The sequence below is a fragment of the Dryas octopetala genome, chromosome 4 (genome assembly GCF_963921425.1).
Source record: "Dryas octopetala chromosome 4, drDryOcto1.1, whole genome shotgun sequence".
NCBI lineage: Eukaryota > Viridiplantae > Streptophyta > Magnoliopsida > Rosales > Rosaceae > Dryas > Dryas octopetala.
The window spans coordinates 18,522,523-18,543,807 of record NC_141369.1 but is presented as its reverse complement, the minus strand read 5'-3'; the positions used below and the strand labels follow the sequence as shown (position 1 = coordinate 18,543,807).

Here is a 21,285-nt window from a genome sequence, read left to right as displayed (position 1 = left end):
GATATGGGCCTTCTTGCTAATCTTTAGTTAAACAAACCTTTTAACTAATGATTAGTAAACTGCTAACAGCTGGCCATGAAACCCATGTTAGAAACTTCTTCATTGGCCAACACATTAATACCTACGCCGACCCGGAAATTCTAACATAACTGCAGGCATTAGATGCCTTCAAGCTTTTGACCGTTAGATCAGTAAATGTTGATCTAACGGTTGAGAAAAAAAATAAAGGCTGAATCGGTAGCCCATTATGAGAGAGAAAGACGTAACTGAACAAAACAAAAGAAATCCTTCTGAGTCGCAAACAAAAAACGCAAATCTCATCTGCTTCTTTACCCTCTCTCTCCCGCACCCTTTCTCCGATCAAAACCCAGCCGTCCGGCGGCAACGTTGACAAAATCGGCCCCAAATATTCGTCTACCACTTACCATGTCGAAATCGATGAACCGATTGAACTTCGTGACGGCCATCCGCCTTCTCCGGCGGAGTTGCGACACCGACCACCCAAGACATCGTCCTCTCGACACACTGATCGTCTGGGTGTCCTCCTTTAGACCTAAAATTCAATCATGAAGGAGAATCAAAGGAGAACAGATCCAACCCCTTCGCCGGCGATCTGAGTTTTCTAGCGGCTTCGAGGTCTCTCTCGGGGATCAGGTATCAGGTCATGGTCGCTACCGGATCATTACAGAGGTATAATTGCGTCCTCATAGAGAGATTGTGAATCTTGTCAATTACCTTGCAATGGCTTTCTGAAATTTGTGTATTTAAATTCTCTTACTTGTATGGATTTCAGAGGAATTGGTTTTTCTTGCTATGCCAGAAAATGTAATTGGTGTTTTCCCCGATTTGGGTTTTCACATATAGCAGCACAGAGTCCAGGAGGAAGATCTGTTGGTATGTTTTTTTCTATCCTTAAACTGGATACATGTTGGTATGTATGGGTACAGTTTTGTATGCTGCCTTGATGCAGGAATTTATGATATGTGCAACTATGTGTACCTGCATTACCTGTACTGTTACGTTCTCTGAATCTAATGTTATCAGGGAGAGATAAAAATTGTCTGAAGTTTTAGTTTTGTGTATGTTTGTTCTGGAGTTAAAGGCTAATCCCACATCTTATTTTTCCTATTATTTGTGTAGATAGCATATTTCCTATGGCCATGTGCTTGCTCTTCTCTAATCTGCTGATGTTGATGCTTTTTTCCATTGTTATTGAAAGACCAATTTTATATTTTAGTTCAAGGTTTTAATAGAAGAAAATGGTAGATTGGATCAGTGCCTGTAATCAACCAATTCTTAGTAGGGCATTACAATTTCTGGCTTACTTTATTGGCTCCATTTCTGATTGGTTATTTCTTAAATAATAAATTTGTATTAAAGATTTATTTCCCATCTAAGCATTGTATTATTTTACAATGCTTAGATACGTCCTTTCGGGTCCTGTACTCGGGTATTGTAGATCACTGCAAGTAGTGAAAACTACATGCTATAGGACCTTACATATAATTGCTTAAATGGTTTTTGTACCTTTGTGCTTGATACAAAAACATGCCACTAGACCTCTTCTTTTATTCTGTGATAGCATGACATGTTATCGACCTGTTTGAATTGCATACGTGGTTCATTTTTAATTCATATTTTGAAGCATTATGTATAGCATCATCTATTAGCTCATCAAAATATGTTCAGATATTCAATGTGGGATTGTTTCAAACTGCAACTGAGCATAAGGAACAGATTCATGGTAATTCATTTATTTTAATCTCTGAGAGTTCAACAATTGACCTCCACACCTCTAGGTTTCATGAAATGCAGAGCTCCTGTCTTAATGCTCCCTTTATGTTTGTCAGCTCATGTTTCTTTACAAGATTTTACATTTTTTTTTGAAGTAAATGATTATATGTGATACTGAATTTATTCTTATGAGATTGTTACAAGAATGCTGCAAAAACATTCTATGATGAATTGTGATGGAGATATGGTATCAGCTGCACTGGTCAAATTCATGACTAAAAATTGGAGTAGAGAGGTAGAGAAGAGAAAACGAAGGCCCTTCATCTGAGTTTTTGCTAAGAAATGGGAAGGTCACTAGTAATTCAGACTTTTTGCATGGACTTGGCAGCCGCTTTTGACTTTAACAACTAGAGACTAAATCTATTCCATGGTTAAAAATTTTGGGCATGGGTGTTCAGACAATATATGAGCATGAAATTCTTCCAGGGCACAATATATTCAAGTCTCCCACTTTAGCAAGTATATGCATGCTTACCACTTTTCTTTAGCAAGTATTTAGCATGCTTACCACTTTTCTTTTCTCTGTTTTTCAGAATTATTGACCAGCATGACAAACTGAGGAAAAGAAGCACAGAAGCTTATACCACTGAGATAAGTACTACTCTTTTATCCTTCTGTCTAGTATAACCTAAGTATCATATGGCAGATAACACTGAGAAGTTAAATCACACATTAATATTCCGATTTCTTTAGTAAATGTCACACAGTACTTTCTTACTTGTTGTGTTGCCATTTTCAGCAGTTATAATTGAATAATCATGTATCTTGTGCTATCTTATGTATTTCTTTGCTATCTCATGAAGTTTTTGAATTGGGATCTAAAAGGCTCTATTATTGAAAACAAATTAATGAATGCAGCTTGGGTTGGTAGTTCTGTTCGCTCAATGTATATCTTCATGTTAAAATTGTGTGAAGAAGCAACCTTGCCTCCAGACCTATTGCAGAGGCAGAGTATCCTGCCATTGTGTGGTCTGCAACGTCTCAGCAATCAACACATGAAGATTGACTAGTATTTCATACCAAGTGTGTTCAAGCTAGTTGCTGATATTTTCCAAACCACTTCCAATGGTCCCATTATGTTCTCCAAGGATCAAAATTGGTCTCTGAAACTCTCCGTGCTTTTGGAACATGTATTTGAACAAATATTGATTAGTTAAATGAATGGATGAAATTTTTTATGAATGGATGGATTTTTGTTGAATGGATGGATTTTTATGAGAGAATGGAATATAAATAACATTTATAACATCCAAATCCCATTAAAAATTGACATGTATAATCTTGTTTATTTATATCAGTTTCAGGAGGTTTTATACATCGAAAAAACTTGATTACGATTTCCAATCTTGTTTTGGATATCAGTTGGGCTGAAAAAACAAATGGCATTTGCTTTGTTCTTTTGACAATTCATCCATTGCGTTTGATCTGTTTAAATGATTTTAAACGATTCGACAGGGACTGCTCAGGATCCCAATTATAACAGCATTATTCAATGATTAAAAAACAGAAAAAGATTTTGGTTAATACATAAAGGGGCAGCAAAATACAAGCATGTGTAATGCAAAATATGTATTGGCACTTTTGGGTACTTGATATTCAACAAATTTTACCCAACTCAAGAATGCCTAAACATTTTGATACAATATTGATTAAAAATGTAAAACACATGTAAATGTGTAATGTATATAGTTTTAGACTTTTAGTATAAGGTTTTTAATTAAACTTGTTAATACTTAATACCTTAAAAAATTTGATCTAAAAAAAACCCCCTACAAAATTTAAAATTCAAAAAACTAAAACTGAAAATCACTAAAACAAAAAAATTAAAACACAAAATATTGAAATTGAAACCAAAAAAATTCCATCCTCGCCCAAAATATAAAATTAACCCACCCAAGTTGAAAAAAAAAAAAGAACCTCTGGTGCGTCTCCAGACTTGTCAAATAGTGTAACTTTGAATTGCATGTCAAAACCTGATTGTTAAACAGGAGCTTGTATTTAGCACTCTGAGAATGCAATTGCTCTTTCGTGTACACACAGTTGCAGTGCGAAACGTTTTTTTGGCCCAGTGATGAAGTTACCATTTTCTTGAGATTTGGTTCAAGAAAATGGTAACTTGGATTAAGAAAATGGTAACTTACAATTCATTGAGAAAAAAGTTACCATTTCTTGAGAAAAAAAATCAAGAAAATGGTAAGTTTGGTCACGCTGGGGCTGGATTACCACTTTTTTGAATGAAGTTACCATTTTCTTGATCAATTGATCAAGAAAGTGGTAACGTGTTTTGCTTCACTGATTCCGTTACCATTTTCTTGATATTTGGTTCAAGAAAATGGTAACTTCGATCAAGAATGTGGTAACTTACCATTTTTTAAGAAAATGTTACCATTTCTTGAGGAAAAAAATCAAGAGAATTGTAACTTTGGTCAAGATTGGCCTTAGTTACCACATTCTTGAACTAAGTTACCATTTTCTTGATCGAACGATCAAGAAAGTGGTAACGTGTTTTGCTTGGCTGATTTGGTTATCATTTTCTTGATGTTTGGTTCAAGAAAATGGTAACTTGGATCAAGAAAATGGTAACTTACCATTTCTTAACAAAAAGTTACCATTTCTTGAGAAAAAAAATCAAGAAAATGGTAGCTTTGGTCAAGCTTGGGCTTGGTTACCACTTTCTTGATCGAAGTTACCATTTTCTTGATCGAACGATCAAGAAAGTGGTAACGTTTTCTGCCCCACTGATTTAGTTACCATTTTCTTGAGGATTGGTTTAAGAAAATGGTAACTTGGATCAAGAAAATGGTAACTTGGATCAAGAAAATGGTAACTTACTATTTCTTGAGAAAAAGTTACCATTTCTTGAGGAAATAAATCAAGAAAATGGTAACTTTCGTCAAGCTTGGGCTTGGTTACCACTTTCTTGATCAAAGTTACCATTTTCTTGATCGAACAATCAAGAAAGTGGTAACGTTTTTTGCTTGGCTAATTTGGTTACCATTTTCTTGAGAATTGGTTCAAGAAAATGGTAACTTGGATCAAGAAAATGGTAACTTACCATTTCTTGAGGAAAAAAATCAAGAAAATGGTAAGTTTGGTCAAGCTTAGGCTGAGTTACCACTTTCTTGAACCAAGTTACCATTTTCTTGATCGATTGATCAAGAAAGTAGTAACGTGTTTTGCTTGGCTGATTTGGTTACCATTTTCTTGATGTTTGGTTCAAGAAAATGGTAACTTTGATAAAAAATGTGGTAACTTACCATTTCTTGATCTAAAGTTTCCATTTCTTGAGGAAAAAAATCAAAAAAATGGTAAGTTTGGTCAAGCTTAGGCTGAGTTACCACTTTCTTGAACCAAGTTACCATTTTCTTGATCGATTGATCAAGAAAGTAGTAACGTGTTTTGCTTGGCTGATTTGGTTACCATTTTCTTGATGTTTGGTTTAAGAAAATGGTAACTTTGATCAAGAATGTGGTAACTTAACATTTCTTGAGAAAATGTTACCATTTCTTGAGGAAAAAAATCAAGAAAATTGTAACTTTGGTCAAGATTGGCCTTAGTTACCACATTCTTGAACCAAGTTACTATTTTCTTGATCGAACGATCAAGAATTTGGTAACATGTTTTGCTTGGCTGATTTGGTTACCATTTTCTTGATGGTTGGTTCAAGAAAATGGTAACTTTAATCAAGAATGTGGTAACTTACCATTTCTTGAGCTAATATTACCATTTCTTGAGAAAAGAAATCAAGAAAATGGTAAGTTTGGTCAAGATATAATTTTGTGATTGCATGTTCAAACCCGATTGGCAAACAGGAGCTAGTTTTTAATACTCAGAGAATGCAATTGCCTTTTCATCTATATACAGTTGCATGCGTAGGTGGTTACCACATTCTTGATGTGAATTTACCATTTTCTTGAATTTAAGATCAAGAAAGTGGTAACTTGGGTTTTAAGCAGTTTTGTGAAGTTACCACTTTTTTGATGCATCCCTCAAGAAAGTGGTAACGCATAGTCAAATCTTGACAGAGTTACCACTTTCTTGAGGGATGCATCAAAAAAGTGGTAAAACTCAAATCACACAGAACTTCCGCTCATTTCACTCTCCATTCAAAATAAATAACGTAGCCTCACCCAGACCCTCTCTCGCCGCCCTCGACTCTCTCTCGCCGTCCTGGCACTGTCGTTCAATCCTCGCTGTCGCCACCCTTTCGCCATCCTCCCACCAAAAACGCAGAAAACTCAGAAACCCATCCTAGCACGTCCATCGCCCATCATACCAGAAAACTCAGACCCTCTCTCACTGAGTTTCGAAACCTAGAAACCCAGAAAACTCACTCAGACTCTCTCTCTCACCGAGTTTCGATCTCTCAGAAACTATAAAACTCCGACTCTGTCTCTCTCACCCAGGTTAGGGCTTCGATTTGTTTACATTTGATTTTGTAGATTTATTCATATGTCAAACTCTCTATCTCTTTCATGAATTTAATATTTGGATTTTGAACTAATTTATGCAGGCTCCACAGGCACTTGCAGCAATTTAACTGAAGCCAAGACACGTTGAATGACAAATATTTCTGCGCAGGGATGACCTGTGTTTATGCAGGTTGAATTATGTGATTTGTCAACTTCAATCCCAAATCCCTTTTATCCCTGTGCACCACTGACATCTGGGAAGCAGAGTATGAAAACAAATTGGCACTGCTAAATCAAAAGGAGAATCGGTATATTCATTTTTCTAAGGTTCTCCTCTGTGTGTTTGTTTTTGTTAGGAATAAGTTTGACTATGACTATGCACAGGGGACAATTACATGCATTAGTTTTATTAAAGAGTGGACAGTTTAGGAATATATGAAGGATTATCACAGTGCACACCTTTATTTCTTTACTATTGATTCTGAATATCATCTTTTCTTTGACCTCTGATATATGAAGGATTACTACCTTTCCAATTAATTGATTGCGTACTATTTTTTCGTGTGGCAATAAGAGTTTTTTCATTTGTAGTGAATAGTTATAGCTTTCCCTTTTTTCTTTTTAATTTGTGCAAGGAAAAAGAAAAGTGGGGTTTGTTTTTATGCTCTTTTTCTTTTCAAAATCTTGGAAAGGGGGGGGGGGAGGAGGAGTACGTAAGTGGGGCTGATTTGTTAGGCTATTTTATTTTCCATGAAGGTTTAAAATTAGATATACTTTACGATGAGAGGTTCCGTTGAAATTATTCAGAAACTTGATCAGGTGGAGAGCAATATTTCTAAATAACTGGAAGGTATGAGATCATGCGTAGGATGGGTTTGTTGAGCACCCTTGTAGGCTGGGTCTACAATTCATATGATGACATCCATAAACTGGAAATGCATGCACTGTTTAGCTTTTCCACTTTTTTTTGGGTGTCAATATTCATTAACTAAACTTTGCACTAGTTGAAAGACAGTATTGCTTTAGGGAGAACAAATTGAAAGTTTTACTTTAACTTAACTTTAAAGCCCAGGGTACATTTTGAAGCCATGGTAGACAGTCAAGTGAGATGTATATGTTCTTATTGAAATTATCCTGTTACTATATTGTGTCTACGTAATCTTTTTACGTAAAAAGTAATCTTGTTTTCACTAAATGTTTTTACTTTTATGCATCTCTTAATCAAAATTTGTAATTATCTATTAAATCTTGCAGGTAGCATCCTTCAAGGACACAATTGCTAAGAAAGATGAGAAGATTGAGTGATTGCTGAAGGTCAATAGTAATGTCTATTGATTGACATGACTTTCTCTTCATTATGAAGCCTAGAGTCTCTTTCCTCTTGCAGCTTTTTTTTTTTTTTTTGGATTCTCATATCTTTTATCAATGCAATAATTTCTTTGCTCTTGCAGTTGTTAACTTGTTGCAATATATTATGAAACATTTGACTGCTTCATTTACAAACTATGAAATAGGACTGTATTAGATAGCTTCTAGGAAGTGTATGTATGTGCAGTTAAAATATCTTAAATATGTCCTTTTTTTTATTAAATGAAATCATTGTCATTTTCTGGAATTATATGGAAGTTGGACTTTTACCTTGATTATTCTTGTTTCAGAATTTGTACATAGAAAGTTTCACTTCTTGGGATATCTATTCATCTTATTGAAGACACTTTGTCGAATTACACATATATAACCACAACGTTTGTAGTTTTTCAATTGACTAGTGTTTGCATGTTCTGTTTACTTGTTTAATAGGAACACTGACTTCCACATTTGAGAAATAGATTTCACATCTAGACAATTGGCAAGAGGGGGTCTACCTCTCTCTCTCTCTCTCTCTCTCTCTCTCTCTCACTCCCTCTATCTCTCCCTCTCTCTCTTACTTTGAGAATTTATGGTGACTGTCTTTTCTACTATCTATTTGGGTAGTGTTGTGAAGATATACAAGTTGTAAGAGCGATTGCTTACTTAATATGAAATATAAGTAGGAATAATCTGTTTAGTATAAAAGTCTTAATTCACAATTTTGTATTATTTTCTTAGTATAAAAGTCTTAATCTGTTTAATATAAGTAGGAATAATATGTTTAGTATAAAATTAAGTATATTATGATTAAGTGAATTCATTGTTTCCATCCATGTTTGTTTTGGTTGAAATTGCAGGATGTGTTCAATCTATTTCCAAATTTCAATGTGGCTGAGTTAATCTAGGCATGCATTTGCAGGTATACAAGACATCACATGGTCGCATTTTAGCTTATGATTTTATGAACTCGTTACGTGCTGTTTTTCTGAGTTTGTTTTGTTGGTGCCATTGAATAATACAGTGATGAGTGCAATGCATCTGTTTTTCTTGTTATTGACACTTTTGGAGATCTCAAAAATTTAAATGTAGTTGGTATTGTGCAAAACTACGCTATTATAATACTCTTGGTCTTCTTTCCTTGAAGGCCATTAATCTATCAGGGGTTTCCTTGCTGGTACATCTCCATTAATTTTTTTTACTTATTATGCATTCTCATTTATCACCATGGTTGACCATTCTCTTTTCATCATTAGAATAAATTAAATGCATCTTTGCCTTTCCTAAAAACCAATGTAGCTTGTAAGTTAATATTGATGAGGCCACATCCAACAAGTTGATATAACTATGGTTCTTTCTTGTCCTTGTCTTGGTTGGAATGAGTCGAATGACATGGGTCTTGTTATGGGCAATAACTAGATCTCTTTCAACTTCTGCAGGGAAGAGAAGAGGAGAGGTCTAAGGAAAAACAAAGCTGCCAGCAATAACAATGGTAGTGGAGAGTGAGCAATGGACAACCTTCCAAGTATGGGTGGTAAGTTACTGTGGGGGAATTAATGAGATGCTTCACTGGGAAGTAGATTGGCTTTTGAAAACTCTGCAGGGACTCATTGTAGCATGATACTTTCTTTGTAGCTAGGAATGAATCAGTTTCATATAGCTGGACCTCTGTGCTTTGTAGAAGTCCATAAAGTTTTGTTTAGTTCCTTTTGTTATTGGTTTTTGGCCAACAATTTGTTTGTTTGTTGAGAGCAGGAAAATGAATTAATATATTATTGTTTCAGAAACTCAAATAGTCAAATATCTTGTATAGATCCCCAGTCCGAAACTCTCACTGAATCTCTTTCTCCCTTAATTTCCTGCTCGATCTCTTTCGCTGTTTCCTTCTCATCGATTCTCTCCTTGTAAGAGGCAATCCACACCTAATGTCATTTTAGTGGTCATCTCTTTTGCACAACAGAGAAAAGTAGAAAGAACATGCTCAAATCAGTAGTTGTCGATGGTACTCTTCTAGGTTCTTGGTTTGTTTTCGTTCTACTGTTGTGTGCTTGAGAATACCCATAGGTTTCAATGGAACAAAGAAACATAATCATGTTCTGCTGTGCAAATATGCGCTATGGATTCTTGTTTCCTTTCACATGCATCCCAGTAACTAACTTGCACACAAGTAAAAACTATTTTGCAATGGCCTTTTGAACTTGTTTCTAAGACACTTAACATTTAAACTTAGATGTGTTATGGGATTAATTGACTTTGAGTTTTAAGGAGACTATAGTAAGTTTCAATTTTCTTAAACATCCAACTTCAATAGAAGTTGAGTTGGTAATCACATATTTTGTTTATTCTAGTTTCCAGGATATGAAAGAAGACATTTAAACCAACTCGAAAGTTTTCACAAATTCAAGTTTGAAGAAGGCAGTAAAGATGCACCCCTGGCCTTCAAATTGCTCTGAGAAGTGATGTGAAGGACCAGTGCTTTCCTTTGGCTGTTAATTGTGCCTCTGTTATATGCTGCAGGGTCTCTACAAAACAGAAGGATTTGGTAGGTCTATTATATATAATCTTCATTTTAGAAGTTAGGCAAACAGAAGGCTTCTTCTTCTTTTATATTCTGTACTAAATTTTATCATCTTACCAACTTCTGTAATTAAGAAAAACAAGCCGATTCCATCTTTTCATTTCAAAATACGTACGAGTGTCCTGAAATCAATCTTATATTTTTGCAGATTACTCGTTTGGTTTTAAAAAAAAAAAAAAAACATACAGGAAGGACAACCTTGGCAATTGGAGATGGGGCAAATGATGTTGGCATGATTCAAGAGGCTGATATTGGAGTAGGAATCAATGGCATGGAAGGAATGCAGGTAAGCTTCAGAAATGATCTTTGACTTTAGGACTTATTTGTGGTGACATGGGTGATATGTATCTGTATAATATACCCTTGTTATTCAATTTGAAATTTGTCGTCTTTGCAGGCTGTTGAGATTTCAAGGACAGATTACAAGCCTTCGGAATGGACATCTTGTATCTAGAGATTTGCATTGTTGGGTTTTTTTATTAAAATCTAAGTTGTGAGAGAGATGTACATGTTTTGATGGATAAACTTTGATATCCGAATACTAGTCACTTGTCATTTTGAAATGAAATGTATTAACATCTACTGTTGCTACTTATATTGAAAACAAAGCAGGATGTATTTAATGTTGTAATTTTGAAAAAATGAGTTTAAAATAGTAATTAAAATCGAATTTGTGACCAAATTCTATCACTAAATGTATCTACAATATTTTAGTGAAGGAATGGTAGGTTTTAGTAATGAAGATTTTGATCACTATTTCATGTAACCACCAGATCCACCTCATCATATTTTAGGGATGAATATATTTATGTTCCTCACTGAACCATCATCTATGGTGATGAAACATAGGCCTTTAGTGACCAAAATTTTGGTATTTTTGGGATGGAATAGTTCATCAATAAATCAATTTTTTTAGTGAGGAAAGACTTTGGTCACAAAAAAGTATAGGTTTTAGTGATGAATATTTTTTGTTCCTCACTAATAGGCTTTAGTCACTTGGTTTGGGTTTCGGTCAATTTAGAAACTTAAACTTAAACTTAAACCCTATATTCTATATCCTAAATCCTACTGTGTTTTTTTCAAATTGTAAATCCTATAACTTACCCAATACACTATACCTTAAGACTATAATTCATAGTTGGTAACTTGGTATATAACTATAGAAGCAATTTTGTTGAGAATTTGGGATTGCATGTCAAAACCTGATTGTCAAACAGGAGCTTATGTTTAGTTGTCTGAGAATGCAGTTGCTCTTTCGTCTATACACAGTTGCAGTGTGAAACAATTTTTGGCCAACTGATGATGTTACCATTTTCTTAATGTTTGGTTCAAGAAAATGGTAACTTGGATCAAGAAAATGATAACTTACCATTTTTTGGAAAAAACGTTACCATTTCTTGAGAAAAAAAATCAAAAAAATGGTAACTTTGGTCAAGGTTGGGCTTGGTTACCACTTTTTTGATCAAAGTTACCATTTTCTTGATTGAACAATCAAGAAAGTGGTAATGTTTTTTGCTTGGCTGATTTGGTTACCATTTTGTTGAGGATTGAATCAAGAAAATGGTAACTTGGATCAACAAAATGGTAACTTACCATTTCTTGAGCCAATGTTAACATTTCTTGAGGGAAAAAATCAAGAAAATGGTAAGTTTGGTGAAGCTTGGGCTGGGTTACCACATTCTTGAACCAAATTACCATTTTCTTGATCGATCGATCAAGAAAGTGGTAACGTGTTTTGCTTGGCTGATTTGGTTACTATTTTCTTGATGTTTGGTTCAACAAAATGGTAACTTTGATCAAGAATGTGGTAACTTACCATTTCTTGAGAAAATGTTACCATTTCTTGAGGAAAAAAATCAAGAAAGTGGTAAATTTGATCAAGATTGGCCTTGGTTACCACATACATGAACCAAGTTACCATTTTCTTGATCGAATGATCAAGAAAGTGGTAACGTGTTTTGCTTGACTGATTTGGTTACCATTTTCTTCATGATTGGTTCAAGAAAATGGTAACTTTGATCAAGAATGTGGTAACTTACCATTTCTTGAGAAAATTTTACCATTTCTTGAGAAAAAAGATCAAGAAAATGGTAAGTTTGGTCAAGATTGGGCATGGTTACCACATTCTTGAATCAAGTTACCATTTTCTTGGTCGAACGATCAAGAAAGTGGTAACGTTTTTTACCCCACTGATTTGGTTACCATTTTCTTGATGTTTGGTTGAAGAAAATGGTAATTTCAATTAAGAAAATGGTAACTTACCATTTCTTGAGAAAAAAATCAAGAAAATAGTAAGTTTTGTCAAGATATAATTTTGTGATTGCATGTTCAAACCTGATTGGCAAACAGGAGCTTATATTTAATACTCCAAGAATGCAATTGCGTTTTCATCTATATACAGTTGCATGCGTAGGTGGTTACCACAATCTTGATGTAAAGTTACCATATTCTTGAATATAAGATCAAGAAACTAGTAACTTGGGTTTTAGATAGTTTTCTGAAGTTACCATTTGTTTGATGCATCCCTCAAGAAAGTGGTAACTCGTAGTCAAGATTTGGTAAGTAACCAAATCTTGACTGAGTTACCACTTTCTTGAGGGATGCATCAAACAAATGGTAAAACCCAAATCACACAGAATTTCCGCTCATCTCACTCTCCATTCAAAATAAATAACCTAGCCTCACCCAGACCCTCTCTCGCCGCCCTCGCCCTCTCAGTCTCTCACTCTCTCGGTAAGCTATCCCTCCTCTCTTTCGCTTTGTAGCATTCTCTCTACCTCATCCTCTTGGGTTTCTTCTTTATGAAATAGGGTTTCAAATTAGGGGTTTTTTTGGGGTTTATGTTTTTCTTCAAATTAGGGGTTTTCTTAGGTTTGTTTGTTTCTTCAAATTAACTACACCTTCGTCCGACACTGGAGTCTCCCATTTTCTGCTTATCAAGGTTTTTTTTTTCATTTTGGGGTTTTTATTTTCCTTCTGCATTTGGGATAGTTACAAGTTTGGTTTTTGGGCATGTTCGGCTCCGCATTTGGGTTTTGCATCTCACAGAGAGTGCAAAAAAAGACTAAGACAAGGAAATAGCCTTGTCCTTACCTACTGGCAGTGGCCCTGTTTACCTCACCATCATCGACGTACCCACTCGCATCCTCAAATATTGAGATATGGGTTGGTTGCTGCTATATCCAACTCCTCCAGCAAATTTATGGACATATGAGTGAGAAACCGTAGCCTTAAAACAGTTCTTTTATGTACTACTGAATTTGTAGATCTCACTGGCGCTATCAGATGCTCGGCCTTTCTATCTCAATTCAATATCTGTTTTTGTTTTTGTATTTTTTTCTTTTTTATATCTATTTATGTTGTCAATCAAAGTATATTTGGTTGAATTTTGTTGTAGGTTTTTGGTAGTTCTCTGTATCTATGTGAATCTGGTGTTGGTTTTATAAATTTCTTTATGATTTGGTATTATAGATCAACACTTAATTCCGCTGGATGTTCTGAGGCAAGAATAAAATAAAAAAAATCTGGCCTGAAGTTCCAGTTTTTGATATGCTTCCTTAATCCTTAGTTCTAAAATTATTTCTTCCCTTTTTCCTAATATAATTAGATATCCAAGTGTATATATTGAGGTGAGATTTTGAAACAGGATACTCGAACTTTGTTTACATGGGCTCTTGATGGTGAAATTCTTGTTCTTAACATTACCCAACAACAGATTTTTGCCTCCAACCCCCAATTAAATAGCATCAATGATTGCAGTTCTCATTTAAGAGGAATGATGCAAAACCCTGAATTTCTTTGTCAGTTGGCTTCTCCTGAGAATATGCAGGTATGGTAATGAGTTACTAGCTTGCTTTTGGAATTTTGAAGTGTTTGTTTACCTAGGCTACCCAATTCACATGAGAAGTCTACTGGATTGGGTTTCTACTTTGTAGTTGTTTTGGTTTGTTGTATTTCTTTCTACTTTTTTTGTTTGTATGAACCTCTTGTATCACTTTGGCGGTTTTCCTTTTAATGGTTGAAGTATTTTCTATTTTTCTTTTTTAGGAACATGTTTTGGGTTGGGATCATTGTAAATTGTGGAGTTGGAAATTAATAAAGCTATGTAAGGTCTTGATGCATGTTTTAAGTAAACTGCAATGAGTAAGGGAATATGTTGGTTTTGACTTACAATAGAGCAGATGTAATTGGACACTTGATGAAATTTATATGAATAATACTTGAGAAATGTTTAGCCTTTTCTTTTCCTTAGATGATGCTGGTTCAGATCAATTTGTAGCTTTCAACTAAATTTATCACTTGTTATGGTTTTCTTTTGTAGGTTTGTATGTCAAGGGTAGTTAGTACGTACTCTGCATTGGGGTTTATTAGTTTTTTTGTAGTTGCGTGTGAATTATTGGAAAGATTTTCAAACATGTCATGCAGATTGGCCTGTATTGAGTTACAAGGAATTGTGTTAATGCATATTGGACTATAATGAGTTCCACAAAGCTAGGAAGACTGATATTTTGATTAACATACTCTGCAGTTGAAGGAGCATTTGAGGATGAGAATACTGGTATGTTTACTTTCTTATCTATTTTGTTTAATTTGTTTTCTATGTAAATGTCATCATAAGAAGGAAAAATTGATAACTTTTATTGCTGCTTTTGTACTGTGACAACTGAGCCAGCTGTTTGTTTGAGTACTGGTAAGCCCCTCTTGTTAGTATGGTGTTTTATTATCTGTTTGTTATTTTTTCATTCTGGGCTTGAATGTTGTGTTCACTATTTATTCATGGTAGATGTTGAGACGAATGCGTGCTTGGATAACAATGGTGGTTGCTGGCAAAATAAAGCAGCCAACCTCACAGCCTGCAAGGTATAGATCATAACTTACTAGCTCATCACATGCTTTTTGACAAATCAGAAAATCGTGTATTTTAACTCCTCTTCTTTGGGACTTCAGGTCGCACACTCAGGATACATTTCGTGGGAGGGTTTTTGAGTGCCCCCTAGTTGATGGTGTGCAGTTCAAAGGAGATGGTTACACTAGCTGTGAAGGTAAAACGAAAAAACTATATATTTTTTGTTTATGTCAAAAAAGACATGAAAATTAAATAGAGAAGGCAAAAGTGTGGTTAAAAAAAATTGTGGATTTTTTTAATGCTCCTGGTTTTGCATTCAAGTTGGTCAAAAGGTTTGATCAGGATTTAATGATCCTAGTTGTTTATATCTAGATATTGCAGACTTAGTTCTAAAAATAAATATGTATGGGTTACAGATCAATGGAAATCTGCACTGAAATTTCAGTGCTTATATTCTTCTTCATGTTAATCAAATTATAGCTAGAATACTTCCACTTTGCAAAAGTTTTCCTTTTGTTGCACATTGTATTTCAATATATTAATATTACCATTGGCTTCCAGCGAGTGGGCCTGGGAGGTGCAAGGTAAACAATGGAGGTGGTTGGCATGAAGCTCAAGATGGACATGCATATTCTGCTTGTACGGTAAGTGATCTTTATGTGTTCCCTTTTAAAAAAAAAAAAAAAAAAACAAACAAACATTCTGCTCTTGGAAAATATATTTATTTTAAATTCCTATTATTTCTCTAAACATGATGATGGAGAGGTCAAATACAAGTGTCCTGCTGGGTTTAAAGGTGATGGTGTCAAAAGTTGTGAAGGTAAGAGAAATTAACGTCTTGGTATTTTTTGTTGTTGTTTTTCAATTTCACTGTAATAGGAAATAAATCTAGTAATGCATTGATGTCTAAATAGCTCAAGTTCATAAATTAAAGTCATGTTTTTGTACTGTGACAACAATGGTTCGATGCAATATATTGCCAATTTTGAAGGTAATCAACGCCCAGCCTGGGGATGCAAAGGGACTAATGTAAGTGAACGTTTTTGTTAAGTTTGGCCGACCATTTGTGCAACCAAAACATTGAAATGTCATAATGCATGTGTTTTGTATTAGGGTAAGGCTGACTGCCATGGCTGGATATGGGTAGATGAGTACAAGAACTGTGGATTCACCAATGTTTCGGCATCACAACCACCCAAAGATACCGGAGTGTCAAATGTCGCGGATTCATCACAAGGGTCAGCTACCCCTGATTTATCTCAACAGTCCAGACCCCTAGATTTGGTGGATGAAGAACCTGGGAACGACTATCATTCAGAGTCATCGCCAGACTGCACCCCTGCCAATTAGCGTCCATGGTGGCCATCTGACTCATCGTGGTCACCTGATCCTGATGAAATTTACTCCCCGTATTAACAAATGTAATTATAATGTGCAAAACTGGTTGTGACGTCACTAAACTTGGCAGGCTACAATCAGGAAGATTGCTGTTACTCTTGATTAATTTTGCAGTTTTCATGTTGTGAGAATTGCTTCTTGGGTATCTGCTTGGTTATTGTTGTACCAAGACTCAATCTAAGTACTATGGATGAAGTGTATGCTTGGCCATTTTATTTTATGCATTTTGTTCGTTCTGTTGTTTATGGATGTGAGTAATGTGACTGTGTATATATGAATACGTGGCTGCATTGTTTGGTAAATAAATGACGTATCGGTGTGCATCCTGAAAATTATGACAATTAAGTTATTGAGACGTTAATAAGTTCATGTTCGTTAGTAAATATTCAGGCACTCCAATTTAAACTAGCAGAGGATAATTGGGTATGTTAGACTAGACAAATAAATTCATTTAAGAAGAGATGCTGAAAAACATAATGTCATGGGCAGGGGCTTGCCTCTGTAATAATATGCCTTATAGGAACCCTAGTTGTGCACGAGGATGCAGTAGACCTATCATTCAATCCCATGCAGAGTTCCATGTGTCCAAGAAGGAGGCAGATTCTTCAACAGATGCTGCCTCTGGCGCGTTTCCAGACTAGTCAAACTGTGTAATTTTGGATTGCATGTCAAAACCTGATTGTCAAACAGGAGCTCGTATTTAGCACTCTGAGAATGCAATTGCCCTTTCGTGTATACACAGTTGCAGTGCGAAACCTTTTTTTGGCCCAGTGATATTCAGCAACATGTAAATGCTTGATTCTAACATTGCTTGTTTATTAAGTCAAAACTATTACAAGGGGATCAATTAAATTTATAGTCTTTATGAAACTAGACAAACTCACATCTCCACGAAAAAGTTAAGTACATGTAGGGAATCAAATTGTAAGAGAAATGAGCTAAAAGGCTTCCGCCAAAATATATTAGTAGGAACCACAGTTACTGTCTAAATGTATAAATATGAGTGGTTTGGGTTTTGGTTAAATTAGAAACTTAAACTTAAACCCTATATTATATATCCTAAATCCTATTGTGTTTTTTTAAAATTTTAAATCCTATAACTTACCCAATACCCTATACCTTAAGACTATATTTCATAGTTGGTAATATGGTATATAACTATAGAAGCAATTTTGTTCAGAATTTTGGATTGCATGTCAAAACCTGATTGTCAAACAGGAGCTTGTATTTAGTAGTCTGCGAATGCAATTGCCCTTTCGTCTATACACAGTTGCAATGTGAAACGATTTTTGGCCCAGTGATGAAGTTACCATTCTCTTGATGTTTGGTTCAAGAAAATGGTAACTTGGATCAACAAAATGGTAACTTACCATTTTTTGACAAAAAGTTACCATTTCTTGAGAAAAAAATCAAGAAAATGGTAACTTTGGTCAAGGTTGGGCTTGGTTACCACTTTCTTGATCGAAGTTACCATTTTCTTGATCGAACGATCAAGAAAGTGGTAACGTTTTTGCCCCACTGATTTGCTTACCAGTTTCTTGAGGATTGGTTCAAGAAAATGGTAACTTGGGTCAAGAAAATGGTAACTTACCATTTCTTGAGAAAAAGTTACCATTTCTTGAGAAAAATAATCAAGAAAATGATAACTTTGGTCAAGATTTGGCTTCGTTACCATATTCTTGACTGAGGTTACCATTTTCTTGATCGAACGATCAAGAAAGTGGTAACATTTTTTGCCCCACTGATTTGGTTACCATTTTCTTGATGTTTGGTTCAAGAAAATGGTAACTTGGATCAAGAAAATGGTAACTTACCATTTCTTGAGAAAAAGTTACCATTTCTTGAGAAAAAAAAATCAAGAAAATGGTAACTTTGGTCAAGGTTGGGCTTGGTTACCACTTTCTTGATCAAAGTTACCATTTTCTTGATCGAACAATCAAGAAAGTGGTAACGATTTTTTCTTGGCTGATTTGGTTACCATTTTCTTGAGGATTGGTTCAAGAAAATGGTAACTTGGACCAAGAAAATGGTAACTTACCATTTCTTGAGAAAAAATTACCATTTCTTGAGGAAAAAAATCAAGAAAATGGTAACTTTGGTCAAGGTTGGGATTGGTTACCACATTCTTGAACCAAGTTACCATTTTCTTGATCGAACGATCAAGAAAGTGGTAACGTTTTTTGCTTGGCTGATTTGGTTACCATTTTCTTGAGGATTGGTTCAAGAAAATGGTAACTTACCATTTCTTGAGAAAAAGTTACCATTTTTTGAGGAAAAAAATCAAGAAAGTGGTAACTTTGGTCAAGATTGGGCTTCGTTACCACATTCTTGAACCAAGTTACCATTTTCTTGATCGAATGATCAAGAAAGTGGTAACGTTTTTTGCTTGGCTGATTTGGTTACCATTTTCTTGAGGATTGGTTCAAGAAAATGGTAACTTGAATCAAGAAAATGGTAACTTACCATTTCTTGAGAAAAAGTTACCATTTTTTGAGGAAAAAAATCAAGAAAGTGGTAACTTTGGTCAAGATTGGGCTTCGTTACCACATTCTTGAACCAAGTTACCATTTTCTTGATCAAATGATCAAGAAAGTGGTAACGTTTTTTGCCCCACTGATTTGGTTACCATTTCTTGAGGATTGGTTCAAGAAAATGGTAACTTGGATCAAGAAAATGGTAACTTACCATTTCTTGATAAAAGGTTACCATTTCTTGAGGAAAAAAATCAAGAAAATGGTAACTTTGGTCAAGATTGGGCTTGGTTACCATATTCTTGAACCAAGTTACCATTTTCTTGATCGAACGATCAAGAAAGTGGTAACGTTTTTTGCCTCACTAATTTGTTACCATTTTCTTGATGTTTGGTTCAAGAATATGGTAACTTTGATCAAGAAAATGGTAACTTACCATTTCTTGAGAACAAGTAACCATTTCTTGAGGAAAAAAATCAAAAAAATGGTAATTTTGGTCATGATTGGGCTTGGTTACCACATTCTTGAACCAAGTTACCATTTTCTTGATCGAACGATCAAAAAAGTGGTAACTTGGTTTGAGGCAAGGTTTTGGTTACCATTCTCTTGATGTTTGGTTCAAGAAAATGGTAACTTGGATCAAGAATATGGTAAGTTACCACATCTTGATCAAGAGTTACCATTATCTTGAGAGATGCATCAAAAAAATGGTAAAACTTGTTTACCAGTTCAGCAGGTTATCTATTTTTTTTTTTTTTTTTTTTTTTGCTGCAGGCATTCTATGCCTGCAGTCATTATAGAAGCTCCCACGGCGACCACCGCAAAAGACACTTTAATTTGTGGCATCCGAATTAACATTGTGGGGAATGATAACGCTGTCACTGATCGATGTGGTTAGTTTTTCAGCATCAATTGGTATAATGGTGCAAGGGCAAGCTATTGTGCTTACTAGCTAGAGTAAATTGTTATAACAAAATGAAATTATAGCAACAAAAATGCTAAGAAACATTGACGTAAATGAACCCAATTCAAGTTTGGATCAAAAGTGGTAATGGAAAGAAACTAAGGATCAAAACCCAAAAAAAAAAAAAGGCCAAAGTACATTTTTTGTCCTCATAGTTTAACGAAGTTTCCACTTTGGTCCCCGTTTTTCAATTTTAACAATTTCAGTCTCGTACTTTCATTATGTTTACTATTAGGTCCAAACTGTTAACTCAATTTATTTTGTAGACGAAAATATGATATGACAATACATATGAATAAATATTTTAGATATTTCATTATTAATATGATCTAAAACTACAAAGATAAAAGAACATGCAGGAACAAATTTCATGGACAAAAAATATGTATTGGCCGTTTTTAAATGCTAAATATTAATTCTTAGTTAATTACACTTTGCAACATGCATGTGATTTGGATAAAATTTCACTTCGTTATCTGAAGTTCAAAATGCTACAATGTCAAATCTGAAATTTTGAAAAGTTGCAAAGTATCCTTGGCTCTGTTAGATTTTTTATTTAATCTTTTTGTTTGGGCCATATTTGTGAAAATAATCTAATCACTTAAAAATGTTTTAAAAATTTGAGAAATCAATTATAAATAAAAAATAAGAGAAATTTTAAAAAATAAAAATAAAAATGCAGCTCCTCAATCTCCATGGAAAAGATGCAGGAGCACCCCCATTTTGGCCCATTAAATAAGCGCGCTAATTACATTGAAGCCCCTCTTCCTTTTCATCAGCACTTTTTATCTCAATCAAGGCTACACGTACATGAGCATTTAATCTGAACACTGATTAAAAAGTGAATCTTGGAATCGATCTATGGAAAGAGCAAGCAAGCACCTTATTGGGTCTTCATCATGTTTTGGTTCGTATATATTAGTAAAATGGACTGGACAACTGACCCATGAGCACACACGGGTCAGCTCCGTTACCCACTTTCAAATTTACATTTGTGCACTAGGTAGTTTCTTTTTAATAACACTAGTACTAACTACTAAGGTTTCATAAAAATTTAAAAAAATAAAATAAAAAGGTTCAACGGGCTAACAAACCTACCAAAAAAATTAAGGACTAAAAAAACTTGAAAAAGGTAGATTTTGACTAACAAACCTTCAAAAAAGGTAATGCATGTATTACGATCGAATCTTTTATAAAGGTAGTTTACAACACTCAAATCTTGTGAATAAATAGTTTCTGACAATCAAACCTAGTTACTAGGAAATATATGACTATCAAACCGGGTGAATAAGTATTTTATGAACAAAAGTCATTCAAACAAACAAGAATATTTTGACAATCGCTAAACATTCCTATTTACATGAACGTACTGTAGGTAACAATCAAACCTCTCAAGCCTTTTTTTTTTCTACATATGCAACCTTTGCACTAGGTTTAATAATAATTGAATTACCTATCCACAGATTTAGGTTTTT

The 21,285-nt window shown here is 34.6% G+C and overlaps 1 protein-coding gene and 2 long non-coding RNA genes across 11 annotated transcripts; all 3 read left to right on the top strand.

Annotated features, from left to right (window-relative positions):
- The first annotated feature begins 309 nt into the window (after positions 1-309).
- Positions 310-2,980, top strand: LOC147287643 (uncharacterized). Its single transcript, XR_015122055.1, has 3 exons — positions 310-690; positions 794-894; positions 2,328-2,980. It is a non-coding gene; the product is annotated as an uncharacterized LOC147287643 (long non-coding RNA).
- Positions 2,981-5,900: 2,920 nt separating this feature from the next.
- Positions 5,901-7,061, top strand: LOC147287642 (uncharacterized). The gene is made up of 3 exons (XR_015122056.1): positions 5,901-6,200; positions 6,308-6,514; positions 7,014-7,061. It is a non-coding gene; the product is annotated as an uncharacterized LOC147287642 (long non-coding RNA).
- A 3,257-nt stretch (positions 7,062-10,318) lies between these two features.
- LOC147287641 (vacuolar-sorting receptor 2-like) lies at positions 10,319-16,529 on the top strand. Of its 9 annotated transcripts, none has more exons than XM_086242507.1 (10): positions 10,395-10,417; positions 13,891-13,960; positions 14,660-14,689; positions 14,804-14,821; positions 14,915-14,991; positions 15,079-15,173; positions 15,539-15,622; positions 15,732-15,797; positions 15,969-16,006; positions 16,091-16,529. In XM_086242507.1, exons 5-10 carry the CDS (start codon positions 14,915-14,917, stop codon positions 16,325-16,327), a joined length of 597 nt encoding a protein of 198 aa, XP_086098633.1. In that variant the 5' UTR covers positions 10,395-10,417; positions 13,891-13,960; positions 14,660-14,689; positions 14,804-14,821; the 3' UTR covers positions 16,328-16,529. The 9 variants fall into 9 exon arrangements, with proteins under 9 accessions (XP_086098628.1, XP_086098627.1, XP_086098636.1 ...); XM_086242505.1 differs by lacking the exon at positions 10,395-10,417 and adding an exon at positions 12,837-12,864 and having other exon boundaries at positions 13,778-13,960; XM_086242506.1 differs by lacking the exon at positions 10,395-10,417 and adding an exon at positions 12,841-12,864.
- The last annotated feature ends 4,756 nt before the right edge of the window (positions 16,530-21,285 follow it).